We start from the raw sequence: 13,347 nt of genomic DNA on the forward strand, positions 1-13,347 counted from the left end.
ATTAGTTAGGATGAGTTTTTGGAATTCTACATATAGAATATAGACAACACTGTTATAATGAAGATTTGCCTATGTAACAAAGAGCCAAATAGTTTCACTTGCCCTTTAAGGAAATGTAGAATAAAGAAAGTAAGTAAGATTCAATAATGAGGAATTAATTAGGAAAAGAGCGGGAAATTAACTAATTAATCCTGCTACATATACCTGTGATTTTTCTGTAATGAATTATAACCTGAAGAAGCATACAGGAGTATGCGAAAGCGCTTGTGTTGTGTTTAATAAAGACTTTTATACTTCATTACATCGTGGTGATCTACGTTTTGGCTTTTTCCTGTGTGTGGTAATGTGTAATTAAAACCTGCCCAGGGGTGTTTTGAGGCCCGATGCTGCAGGCGTCATACAGACTGACCACTCATTTCTGATAGCTGAGGGTTCACTACTTGGAACTTAATTTCCACAGCAGGGCTCTTTAAGATGAACATTATACATACGTCTGAGTGTATCTACTTTGAAACATCAACGCTCATATAACCGAACATCATTTTCTCGAGATGAAAATCACGAAAACTGAAATACCCGAATGGTGAAGTTTTCCCAGGGTAAGTGAGCACTTGCTCAACATGCCCTTTTCTCCACTGTAGTACGATCCCGGAGTTGGTACATATAGTTGGCGTGTGTGTGGGGAGCAGTCCTCCACATTCAGCGGTGTGGGGGTGTAACCCCCCCCCCCACCTAGGTAGGTTTTACTTACATTGCTTCATGTTTCGTGTCAGTCTGGGCAAGTGTTTGCTTAGAAGACACAAACTGGAACCAGATAAAACACCAAAAACACCCAAGAGGATGTTAAAAGCCACTGATACCACTGGAATCAAACAGCGCTGCTGCTAACAGTCAGAAATTAAGTGAGCCACAATGAGGAAATGTAGCTGAAACTTTAATAACAAATATTCACAGTTGTTAAGCATTTTCTTCCCATTAAGGGACTTCATCAAAACTGTTGGATGTCATAAAATGGCCAATAAATACAATCATTTCATGTCATGTGATACAAAAATTAACCAATGACATACAAAAGGCAGATATCAAATGGCAATTGCACTCTTAAACATTACTTAAAAATTTACATAAATTTTAAAAACATGTATAAATATGAATTTCCTTGTTGTAGCTCACTTAATTTCTGACTGTTAGCAGCAGTGCTGTTTGGTTCCAGTGGTGTCAGTGGCTTTTAACATCCTCTTGGGTGTTTCAAGTCTTTACTTAACCTGGGAAAACATTGCCATTCAGGTATGTCAGTTTTCGCGATTTTCGTTTCGGGAAAATGTCGTTTGGTTATCTGGGACTTGATGTTTCAAAGTAGATCTGTCTGAGTTTGCCCACAATGACAATAAATAATTGAGTAAGAAGGCTATGGCTGCAGGGCAGACTGCTTCCCAACTCCCTGATAATGCACTATGCTGAGTCTGATGGTTTTATTTAGATTTAGTTCTGCACTATAGCCACATTTTTTGTATGTGCTTATTATGTAAGTACTTAATTAGATTGTATACTGTATTACCCTTTCCCTCCAGTTAGGAGGTTGTAGTTTTGAAAGAGTATGGTAGAAGAATTTTAATAATTACCTTGATGTGTTTTTGCTTACTTTTGTTTAGACTTGTTGAACTCCTGTAGCTTTTAATATTTTTTGGTATACTATTTCAGTTTGCCAGTACCTGGCCACCAACAAAGAAAGAACTGGGATACCCCTCTAAGAAATGTATAATAGTGTCCTTCCACAAGGAACAAGTCCTTTATAGCTATCACATTGACACAACACCAATGAAAACTGATCCAGTAATTAGGGACCTGGGAACTTATGTACACAGTGAACAGTCCTTTGATCACCATGTGTCAATATTATAAGAAAGTCCTTCTTTATCGCATAGCTCATTACTAATGGTATGGCATCCAGTTCCAGGAATGTGATCATTCCACTGTATTCCACACTCAACAGGTCGATCATGGAGTATAATGCACCCTGCGGTATGTACCTTTCCAAACATTAGACACAACTTGAATGCCTGCAATACTTTCTTTAAAGAAAATTACGGGTTTAAATCATAAAAAACTATGTGGACCGTCTCAAAGCCTTGTCCCTCTTCTCAGTGTCATAAAGACTAATGAGAGACAATCTCTGCCTTGCATACAGAGCCTCAGTAGATCCTATCTTGTCAGACCTACTGCACATTCACAAGTCCAATAGGGGCATAAACACCTGTTCAAGAGATCTCACTGTCTTTTGCAACATAGATAGGAGGGATAGATATGTATCACAGAGAATACCACTTCTTTGGAATCATCTTCCATGTAACATAAAACAAAGTACTTCACTTACTCCGTTCAAATGTAATCTAGATTAATGGATGGGTAATCACAAATTCACTGCTGGTTTAGCACTCTTGCCCCTCATGATTGTCTCTGGTTAATCATACTTAAAATATAAGAGCTAAAATCTTTATGGGAATGTAAGACTAGACTTCTAAAGATCCTCATGGCTCAATAGCCTAGTAAGTACTTCTGAACCTGTAAACACAGATGACATGAGCAGTTGTTGAAATTATTTGTAAAAAAAAAATGTTTTTTTTTCATTGTAACCAGTTTCTGTTTTAAGTATTTTGTTTTGCAAGACTGTGATTTTTAACTATCTAGAATTTTAGTACAAAATGTTAAGTGTAGTTATTTTAGGATCCGTTCTGTCAAACTGTTGTGTATATATGAGTTTATGTCAGTTAATATAACTCATACTACATTGACACACAACTGACCTACAAAAATATGGATCTTAAAAGAGTGTTTATATGTGTGTGTGTGTGTGTGTGGGGGGGTCTGTCTGTGAGTCTGTGTGTGTGATATTCATGTTTGTAGCCACTGAGGAAATACACAAATCCCTCTAGAAAAAAGGTTTCAGGGTTTGTTCATCTTCATTGACTGCAGCCAAAATGGATTTGTATAGTGAAATCATAGAAATTCCCTTTATTTACTGTCTTTTAGTTTTCCTCATAAAGAATAAAGCATTTAGTTATTTTGGTGTTTAGTCATGATACTTGCTTATTTTGGCTATCATACACAATAATTTCAAAAAATATTTCAAAGAAAGAAGTTCCCGTTTTTCCTTATAATTATAAATATAAAACATGTGAAAGCATCAAGTTGTTCAGATGTATTGGAATTATGATGATTATTTATTTATTTCAGGAAATGAATACATTTCGGTCTTGGTGTTCTACATTGTTTGGTTATGACTGGGTTGGCATTCCATTAGTATACACACAGGTAAACCATAGTTTCATTGTTTATGTATTGAATGTCATCAATCTGTTGTTTGGGCAATTAACTCACATTGTCTTTTCTTTTTTAGGTGGTCACGCTGGCAGTTTACACCTTCTTTTTTGCATGCCTGATTGGAAGACAGTTTTTAGATCCCAGTCAGGGATATAGTGGCCATGATCTAGACCTTTATGTTCCAGTGTTTACACTCCTGCAGTTTTTTTTCTATGCAGGTTGGTTGAAGGTAAGATGTTTAGTTTGTGCATGCTGATGAAACTAAAAGATAATACCACTGTAATGACAATAATGTCAAAGATACAATTAAAAGGAAAGTTGTAGAGACACCCACACCAAGTGTCTAAAGCCAAAATCATAACCCACTTTCAGTTGTCAAAAAATGTAAACTCTTGTGAATCAGTGATATCACTGTCCCTGTCCCCAGGTGCCACCAATGGCAAACCTATCTGCAGTTTTATCCTGGTGACTTAAAGTGGCAGTCCATCTCCCAACACTAAGTCTCTATGCTGCATTCCCCTTTTCTGTATTATGTAGCAAATAATAACAAAAGACATGCAGCATGGAATGTGTGCTATAGAAAGTGCATTGGATTCTCCAGAACATCTCCACAGACAAAAATTATAAACTATCTTACCTCAAAATCATGCATGCTCAAAGTAACAGTCTATTTTTGTTAAGCTCTAGTTTATTACTGCCAAAAGAATAATATTAATTACTGAAGTGGGACTTTGGCAGATCTCAATGATCAAGGCAAGCAAGCAAATCTTCATTGAATCTTATCCCAGTAAATGTTATTTGCAGTTTGCTTTCTTCTTGCTCTTTCTGCTACACTCCCTATAGGTCCATAGCCAAACAAATTCAGAGAAACAGAAGTACACATGAAGTAACATTCCTATACCACCTGTCATTCCTACCTCAATCTGTTGGATGCTGCCTTGATACCTTCACTTGGTGGCAAAAGAGAATATTTGTAAGCCACACATCCCTAATCTAAAACATAAGGGCAGTCCAAGGGATGATCTGTGTTCTCCCACAGCTAGTTATCCATCAACACTCATTGTTCAATCTGACTTAGATTTGTTGACACAAGAGCAACAATTTTCTACCCTGTACATTATAAAACAATGAGTGAGAAAGTCACTGAAAAACCAATCAGCAAAAACAAAATGAAAACTCCAGCAATGCTAGAACTTCCACTGAGTGACCTCCCAAACCTCTTGTATCAGAGGCACATGGGATATATGCAAATGATCCTGATATTCATAAGGGATATAATTCCTGTACATATCTCTTTCTCTTTAATTCCAGCTTCTAACCATTCATTTATAACATCTATAAAAATTATTCATGTTAATATCTTTTAAAATTTCATAAAATTCTTTCATGGTTATTTTTTGTTCTAAATACTCATTATCTTCCTTATGTAATTTTTCACCTTTATAAATTTGTTCTATGTTTTCTCTCTCTTAACAAATAATTCCAATACATATTCTTCAATTATCTTGTATAGTCCTTCTTGCTGTCTTATTTGCTTACCTTCCTTATTTTTTTAATTCGCTTATTATTTTACCTTCGTTTATTATTTTACTTAAATATGGTACTACCACTTCTTTCTTTCTTTGTAAACAATAATGTGAAGTTGTCCAATCTTGCCGTTTGTTCTTACACGTGGGTATGGAGCAGATCCATCAGCTCCAAGTTGGCTGCTTTCCAAGCTCAAGATCTCTGAGCAGCTCGAGGCACAGTCCCTATCCCATGATGCTCTCTAACCTCAGATCTAGTTTGCCGATGCAATGGATTGCAAGTTCTTCAGAGAGCTTGGGCCAGTATAATTCTTTTTCTGTCTTTTTGACAAATAGTACAAATAGTTTTACATAGAGTTAGTTTTCTTATTACAGTTAGTAGTCTGTTCCTGTTATTTTTTTTAGAGCTGTGTCCCTCTTGTTGTGTAGATTTTTGCTGTGTTGGTGTTATTGGAGCAGTTGCTCTTGGGCCTTACCCCTTTTTTTTGTTTAGGCACTTCTGTGCTTCATTACTATAGTTGAACAGGGCTCTGTCAACTGGATGTACATCTACTGCAGCACACCATTGTAATATACCTATACTCCTTTTAAGATGTTTCAGAGCCAATCCCCTGTGCTGGAGCCGGTGTCATAGGTGTTGAAGTCTCCAATACTCAGGTCTGTGGCTTCTTCGGTCCCTTCGACTGATTCTTCTAGGACCCTTTCAGACACCGATGTGGACCGTGTGGTGCAGAGGCTCTTAGAGAACCAGCATTGGCCAAATTACTTTCGGTTTCATCCCAACTGGGTTCAAATCCTACTACCATCCCTTTGCCTGTAACTACTCCTTCTCCAAGCTTACCTAGGCCTTTGGAGCCGGAGGCGGAAGATCTGATGGTTGTGGAACCCACTGAGCTGAGTCCTGTCCCAGTGACTTTGGCTCCATCGACCCTGATCTCTTCAGTGTCATTCAAAGAGGCTCGGAGCCGACACTCTCTTGTTGGTTCCGGGGGGGAAGAGTCGAACCGACACATTGGTTCCGACCCTTCCTCTCGGGGCCTCGACACAGATGAGCTCGGTTCCGTCCTCAGGTTCGGAGCCCTTGGTCTTGGCACCAGGGAGCCCACTGTCTTCCTTGGAACCGGCGGATTCCTTGGGTCGAGACTCCGGTGCCTTCGATGCCATGAGGAGGGGGTAATGTCTGCTAAGACCCACACTTCCTCAGGTCTCTCCTCTTCCCCCCTAAAATACCGCATTCTGCCTCTACATCTCAGGTTCCTACTATACATCTCAGGTTCCTACTATACATCGAGACCCAGAGCCTCAGGTAACCCCTTTGAGTGAACCCTGCTCTACTGAGACTTCACCAGACGCTCCCACTGATGAAGTCCCCAGAAAGAGAGTTTGCAAGAGGAGGCATTTGGATTCCCCTCAGGAATCTTTGGCATCAGACACCGACTTAGACGAATCAGAAGGGTCCCCACGGTCCCCCTCGGGAGGATGTCTCCTTTGCAGACATCCTGGAAATACTGAAACAGAGGGGTGACTGGCAGTCTGTTACCCCCTACTGAGGATGAGTCAGTGCTCCTGAAGGCCTTTGGATCTCAACCGTCCACCTCCTGGGTTACTCTGCCCTTCGACGAACTGATGGAACTGGTTGCTCGAAGGGCTTGTGAGTCCCCTGATTCCATGGAACCAGTCCCTCGGAGGCCCAATAAATTCATCACTTCCCCTCAAGACAGATTGTACCTCACTAAAGGAGTCCCTGTTGATGCCATGGTGGTGGTGGTGGCCACCAAGAAAGAGATGTCAGAGACCTCTTCTACTGTCCATCCTCCTAATAGAGATTCTAGGACGATGGACAGATATGGGAAATGCATTTTAAGTCCTGCGACGTTTGCCATGAGATCGCTTAACTATTTAACACATTTTACCCGTCTTCAACGAGATCTCCTCCAGGAACTTGGAGCTACTCTAAAGGGTAACACAGATGAAGCTATTTCTGAGAAGGTGACGGCTCAGCTTTCTACCCTTAATTCCATTGTCAACTTGTCCATGCAGCTCATTTCCTATGCAGCCGATGGGTCGAGTCGAGCAGCAGGTTCAGCGATAGCTCTGCGGAGACAGTCCCGGATGCACTTATGCTCCTTTGTGGAAGCCTTCAAGTCTTCCTTTGTCAACACCCCATTTGATGGCTCTTCTTTGTTTGGGCCCCAAGTCAAGGAGACTCTCACTAGGTGTGAGCAGGAGGGAAAGACTCTATCTGCCGTAGGAGTCCATTTTTCCACCCCTACTAGACCATACCCTAAAGGACAGAAAGGTGGAAAAATGTGGTTCTGGAAGTCCCAAGGAGCTTTCCAGAACACATGCAGTGAACCCCCCCTTCAGGGGCAGTGGAGGAGGAGGCAATAATGGAAGATACCGCTTTGGCAGCAGAAGAGGTCCGCAAAACCAGGACGACAGGGAGCTGTTCTCTGGCAAGCCTTATCAGTGCTCCTGAGAGGAGGCCCAACTGTCCTACTCTGGAGGCAGTCGGGGGTCGCTTGGCTTTGTACCCAGATGCCTGGCTAGGAATTACATTAGATTCTTGGGTACAAAGCATTGTTACCAGAGGTTACATCATTCCCTTTTCAGAGTCCCCACCAGTCAGAACAAAAATCCCACATGTTCCACCCAATCTGCGGGATCAAGCAGCTATAGAAATCCAAAAGCTGCTAAAAAAAAGAGTTATCCAGCCAGTCCCGGTGGACCAGATAGGATCCGGAACTTACTCCAGATTCTTTTTAGTTCCAAAGAAAATGGGGGACTGGAGGCCCATTTTAGACCTCAGTAAGCTCAACGCTTTTGTAAAGAAGTAAAAGTTCCAGATGGTCACGCTTCAGTGAGGTTCCTGGGAACGGGAGATTGGATGTGCTCTTTAGATCTCAAGGATGTGTACTACCACATCAAAATAGCCAGACCATCCAGAGATCATTTGCATTTCCGGCTGGGGGCCAGTCACTACCAATTTCAAGCATTGCCCTTTGGTCTCACCTCAGCCCCCAGAGTGTTCACCAAATGCATGGCAGTGGTTACGGCTCACCTGAGGCATCTAGAATTCCGGGTGTTTCTGTATCTGGACGACTGGCTCCTGTCCCCCACCACCAGACATCAACTCATTCTTTCCAGGGATCATACGATCAATCTCTGTTCTTGGTTAGGAAAAAACATACATTTTGAAAAATCTGCTTTATTACCATCGCAGCATATCTCTTTTATTGGAGCAGACCTAGACACCACCACTGCTTTGGTCAGATTACCTCAAGAAAGAGTTATCTCTCTACAAAAATCAGGTGTCCCACTTACTAAAAGAAAAGAGAGTACCTGCCTTTCAGGTTTTAAAGCTATTAGGCACTATGCTAGCTACCTTCATAGAGGTTCCTCTGGGACTGATGCACATGAGGATAATCCAATGGTTGCTTTTCACCCAGTGGTCTTATCAACAGCTCCCAATGTCTTTCAAGATCCTACTGACAGACGCTTGCAAGAAGGACCTTCTCTGGTGGTTGAACAGTCACCAGGTGATGATAGGTCAACCATTTGCACTTCCCCCTCCCATAGCCATGGTGACCACGGACACTTCCCTGATAGGGTGGGGGGGGGCTTTTTCAGGGAAGAACTACCCAAGGTACCTGGTCAGAGATGGAATCTCATTTGCACATCAATGTTCTGGAGTTGAGAGTGGTGCTTTTAGCGTTGCAGCACTTCCACGACTCTCTGCTTTAGGAGACGATTGCGATTCAGATGGAAAACATGTCCATCTGGTACATCAACAAACAGGGGGGAACCAAGTCTTACCCCTTATGCCGAGAAGCCTTGAGAATTTGGCAGTGGGCTGTATCCACCGGGCGCTTTCTGATAGCAACGCACATCCCGGGGAAATCCAACGTGATAGCGGACAAACTGAGCAGAGCAATTCTGTTGTTCTATGAGTGGTCCCTCAAAGAAGAAGTGGCAGAAATGATATTCCGCAGATGGGGCCAGCCTTGCTGCGACCTTTTTGCATTCCCACTGAATGCCAAATGCAAAAGCTACTTTGCCCTGAATCCTTCTCTGGGGGACAGCCCAAGGGATTCACTCGTACACGATTGGCCCTCGGGCCTCCTTTATGCCTTTCCTCCAACCCCACTGATTCCCAGATTTTTACAGAAAGCAAAAAGCTCTGGAAGGACTGTTATTCTGATAGCCCCCTTTTGGCCTCGGCAGATATGGTTCCCCTTCCTTTATCAATATCAACTGGAAGAACCTTGGTTTCTGGACCCAGTGCCAGACCTTCTGACTCACTCGTCAGGAGTTCTTCACCCCTCTCTTCAGTCCCTCAAACTGACAGCTTGGCTGTTCCACTTCCCAACCTAGCCAGGTCATATAATTTGTCTTCCGTGGTGCAACATATTCTAGTCTCCTCTCATAAAGTCTCCACCAGAAAACTGTACAACAGCAAATGGAAGCGTTTTGTTTATTGGGCCTCTCAACATGATATTGATCCATATGTTGCTCCTATTGATAGTGTTCTGGAGTGTCTGACTATGTTTTTCATGAAGTTGCAGCAGCGGCCATTGTAAGAGTTCAATTGGCTTCAATATCCAATTTTCACCTGGGATTTGAGGGCTCTAATCTTATCTCTCACAGATTATGTAAAGGCTTTCTGAAAGGGACTAATCACCTTAGGCCACCTGTCAGACAACCAGTTGCCCCTTGGAATCTAAATTTAATACTATCTCAGCTTATGCTTCCCCCCCTTTGAACCTGCATCTTCTTGTCCCTTGAAATTCATTTCTTGGAAAACAATATTCTTGGTGGCTATTACCTCAGCTCATAGAGTTTCGGAACTACAAGCTCTTTCTATCTGGCCTCCGTATCTGGTTTTTCATCCCGACAGAGTGTCTCTCAGGACAAATCCCACCTTTCTTCTTAAGGTCTGCTCCAAGGTTAATTTGAACCAGTCTATTAAGCTGCCCACCTTTTTCAGACGCCATTCGAATAAATTAGAATATATGTTACATAAACTTGATGTTCACAGACAATTGAGGTTTTATTTGGACAGAACAAAGGAGTTTAGGAAATCGTAACAACTCTTTGTTTCTCATGTGGACAATAAAAAGGGGCTGCCTGTAGGTAAAGTTACATTGTCTAAGTGGTTATCTGATTGCATAAAATATATATATTCATCAACCAACCAACCTTTAGAGCATAGTATGAAAGCACCTTCCACCAGGGCTGTGTCTACATCTCTGGCTCATGCAGCTTGTTTGCCTTTGGACACTATTTGTGCAGCTGCTACTTGGTCCAAACCTCATACATTTATCACTCATTACAAGGTGGACAGGGCCTCCAGGGACAGGGCTTCCTTTGGTTCCACTGTTCTCAGAATGTACTCCCGTGAGCCACCCAGGATTAGGGTGCTTGGGACACTACACTACCCATGTGTAAGAACAAATGGCGGGATTGAACAACTTCACATAAAGAAGTTATGTTCTTACCATAACATTCCATGTGAGTTGTTCATCTCGCCTTTGTTCTTACACTCCCTCCCACCTTCCCCCTCCAGGTTCTTGAAGAACGGGTATGACTGGTGGTCTGGTTGGTCTAACTAGTGTCCTTTATTCCAGCCAGAAAATTTCTTAGCAAATTGTAAATATATGTATACATGTGTATATTTTTGGCATATTGGTATGTTTAGTGGCATTCTTTCTTGCTGGGTTCAGCAAACTAGATGTGAGGTTAGTAAGAGAGCATCATGGCATAGGGACTGTGCCTCAAGCTACTCAGAGATCTTGAGCTTGGAAAGCATCCGACTCGGAGCCGATGGATCGGCTCCGTACCCACGTGTAAGAACAAAGGCGAGATGAACAACTCACATGGAACGTTATGGTAAGAACATAACTTCTTTTTGTTGCTTATATAACAAGTTGTTAATTTTAATTTAAATCATTTTATATATTTCTCTTCCTTTTTCATAAAAGGAATTTTTCTTCTCTAATAAATCTCTAAATGTTTCTTGACTTAATATCTCTTTTTCTTTTCTTCTTTTCTCCCTTATACATTCTAAAAATACTTTTTATATTTTTCTTTAAAATTAAGCCCCCAAACAGTTGAATTATCATAAATCTCCCTCATAGTCATATGATTTCCATAATTCCACAATTCCTTTTTTCTCTTCTAAATCTAATCCATTTTCATTAATTCTCTTTTTTCCTTTTCCCATTCTTATATATTCTTCATTTTCATGTACTTTAACCCATATTGCCACAGGATCTGAAAATCCAGCATACTTAATTCCTTTTTTATAACTTTTAAACTGTCAGATATTAAAAAAAATAATCAATTTCTGTCCTAATTTCATTCCTTTTATAGGTCCAGTGGTTATTCTCCGATACACTTAACTTTCCACTTCTCATAATCTCTTTAGCCATTTTAACATCACAATTGCTCTTATTTTTCCTTAAATTACAATTAAAATCACCCACCACTATAATGTCCATATTTACATAAACATATTCAAAAATATTTTTAAACATCATTTCTCTCTCTCTCTCTTTTTGTTACATATGCATATAAAGCTATAATTCTATACACATATTTTGTCCATCTCATGTCTATTATTATAGTTTGTCCTCGTTCCACTATGGTTACATCTAATATTTTAGTGCTTTCTTGACATAATATACATATGCCCAAGCATGTTTCTTTCCCCATGTTCCAAACTACCACACCATTCCAAACTTTTTCAGTTTGTGTTCTTTCTTCCTCTGTTAATAATCTGATATCTTCTAAAACAATAATATGTACATCTACTGCAGCACACCAGTGTAATATACCTATACTCCTTTTAAGATTTTTCATACTGTTCACATTTAAAGCTAATATTTTCAGCTTCTAAGAACAGTTAGTATAATAAAATGTTTATCCCTTTCCTTTCTTATTTTCTCTAAGAATTATGTTTTTGAATTTTCTTTTCATTTCTTTAACTCTTTTCCCTATTGAATCATTTTTATTTCTCACTGTGCACCAATCCGCTTCTTCCTCACTTGTCTCCTCTGTTTCTTTTTCCTTGTTATTTTCTTTAACTTCATATATAACGTCTTTATCAGTTACAGATTTTTGTACATTTTCTTGTATAACACAATCTACTGTCTCTTTATCTTGTATAACTTCGTTTTCATTTTTCTTGCACATTAATTTCACATTCTAGCCATGAATGACCAGTATTGCCACATTTTTTGCACTTTAAATCACATTTTTTGCACATGTTCTGTTTTACCACATAAATAACATCTTTTTATCACATTCATTGATTAAATGATCATTTTTTCCACAAAAATAACAAGTTTTTGGTTGACCCCTATATTTCACTAAACCACTATGAACGTTAATAATACTAGGTACGTGCATAACATCATAATTTTCCATTTTCATTATAACTCCACATTCCTATACCTCAGTCCATAGTCCTCTTTCATCATATACTTTTGTAGTGTCCATTACTACTTTACACATAGTTAACAAATGTTCTTTTGCTTCAACTTCAGTTCTAAACTGGATCATTATTCTTTTTTTGTTTGTCTGTAAAAACCTTGCACACATATTCTGACCGTGGATAAATATTTTTCTTTTGTTCATATACACCCAAACATTTTTCCATGGCCTGCCCAATCTCAAATATCAAGTTATAAAAAGTCTCTTTATTAATTAAAATGAATGCTCTTACCTCTTTTGCTTTGACACCCAGAGGTGCTATGACAGAGTCCCAAACCTTATACCTGTCCAAACTTTCTTCTTTTTTTATAGCTCACACGTACTGTATACTTCCTTTTTGTTTCTTTTATTTATTCTTTCTTCTTTGCTCCTATACTCCATGAGTGGATTTCTTCATTATACATTAAGGTACTCAGATGTTATGAGGGAGGGTTGACGTAATGGTTAAGGTTATTACCTCACAGATATAAGGTACAAAGTTTGATTCTGACCATTGGTTATTAAGTATTAGTCTGCAAACTGATAGCCTAATATTTATCTATAAACCTATATCTGTTTAATATATGCTCTTTGCAGCATACATTTCTTGTAGTAGAGGGTCACAAATAACCACCAAATGTCCAGTAATTCAAAAGAGCTACTCTATGCCCAAAATGGAAGTTTGCTTCACATTAAAAACAATAGCTTTATGTCATAAATTAAAATTCAGCTGACATGATATATACCCACATGCAGCCTTAGGTCTTCAGAACAATTCTTATTCTAAGCACCTTTTCCCAAGAAAATTCATTGAGAAAGAATATTTAGGTTCCTTAATTTCTTTATGGAATTATTTCCCATACTCTTTCAGAAATATTCATTTACCTCTGAGATGTAAAAGGGAAATAAAAGCGTAGCTACTCATGAAAATTCTCACAGATGTTAATTGGCCCTCTCTATCTCTTCTAATTTTCTGCATTTTTATTTATTTGTTAACTACTTAAACCCACTGGATACAAATGCCTCA

The 13,347-nt window shown here is 39.6% G+C and overlaps 1 protein-coding gene across 4 annotated transcripts in view; it reads left to right on the plus strand.

Moving 5' to 3' along the window:
• BEST3 (bestrophin 3) overlaps nt 1–13,347 on the plus strand; it is a 474,344-nt gene that overhangs the window by 354,912 nt on the left and 106,085 nt on the right. For all 4 annotated transcript variants that reach the window (XM_044088000.1, XM_044087997.1, XM_044087998.1 and 1 more), the window contains 2 exons: nt 3,235–3,312; nt 3,398–3,550. In XM_044088000.1, coding sequence (XP_043943935.1) covers nt 3,235–3,312; nt 3,398–3,550 — 231 coding nt within the window. The remainder of the gene's footprint in view (nt 1–3,234; nt 3,313–3,397; nt 3,551–13,347) is intronic.

Source organism: Protopterus annectens, chromosome 11.part0 (genome assembly GCF_019279795.1).
Source record: "Protopterus annectens isolate FY-2018-M chromosome 11.part0, PAN1.0, whole genome shotgun sequence".
Classification (NCBI taxonomy): Eukaryota; Metazoa; Chordata; order Ceratodontiformes; family Protopteridae; genus Protopterus; species Protopterus annectens.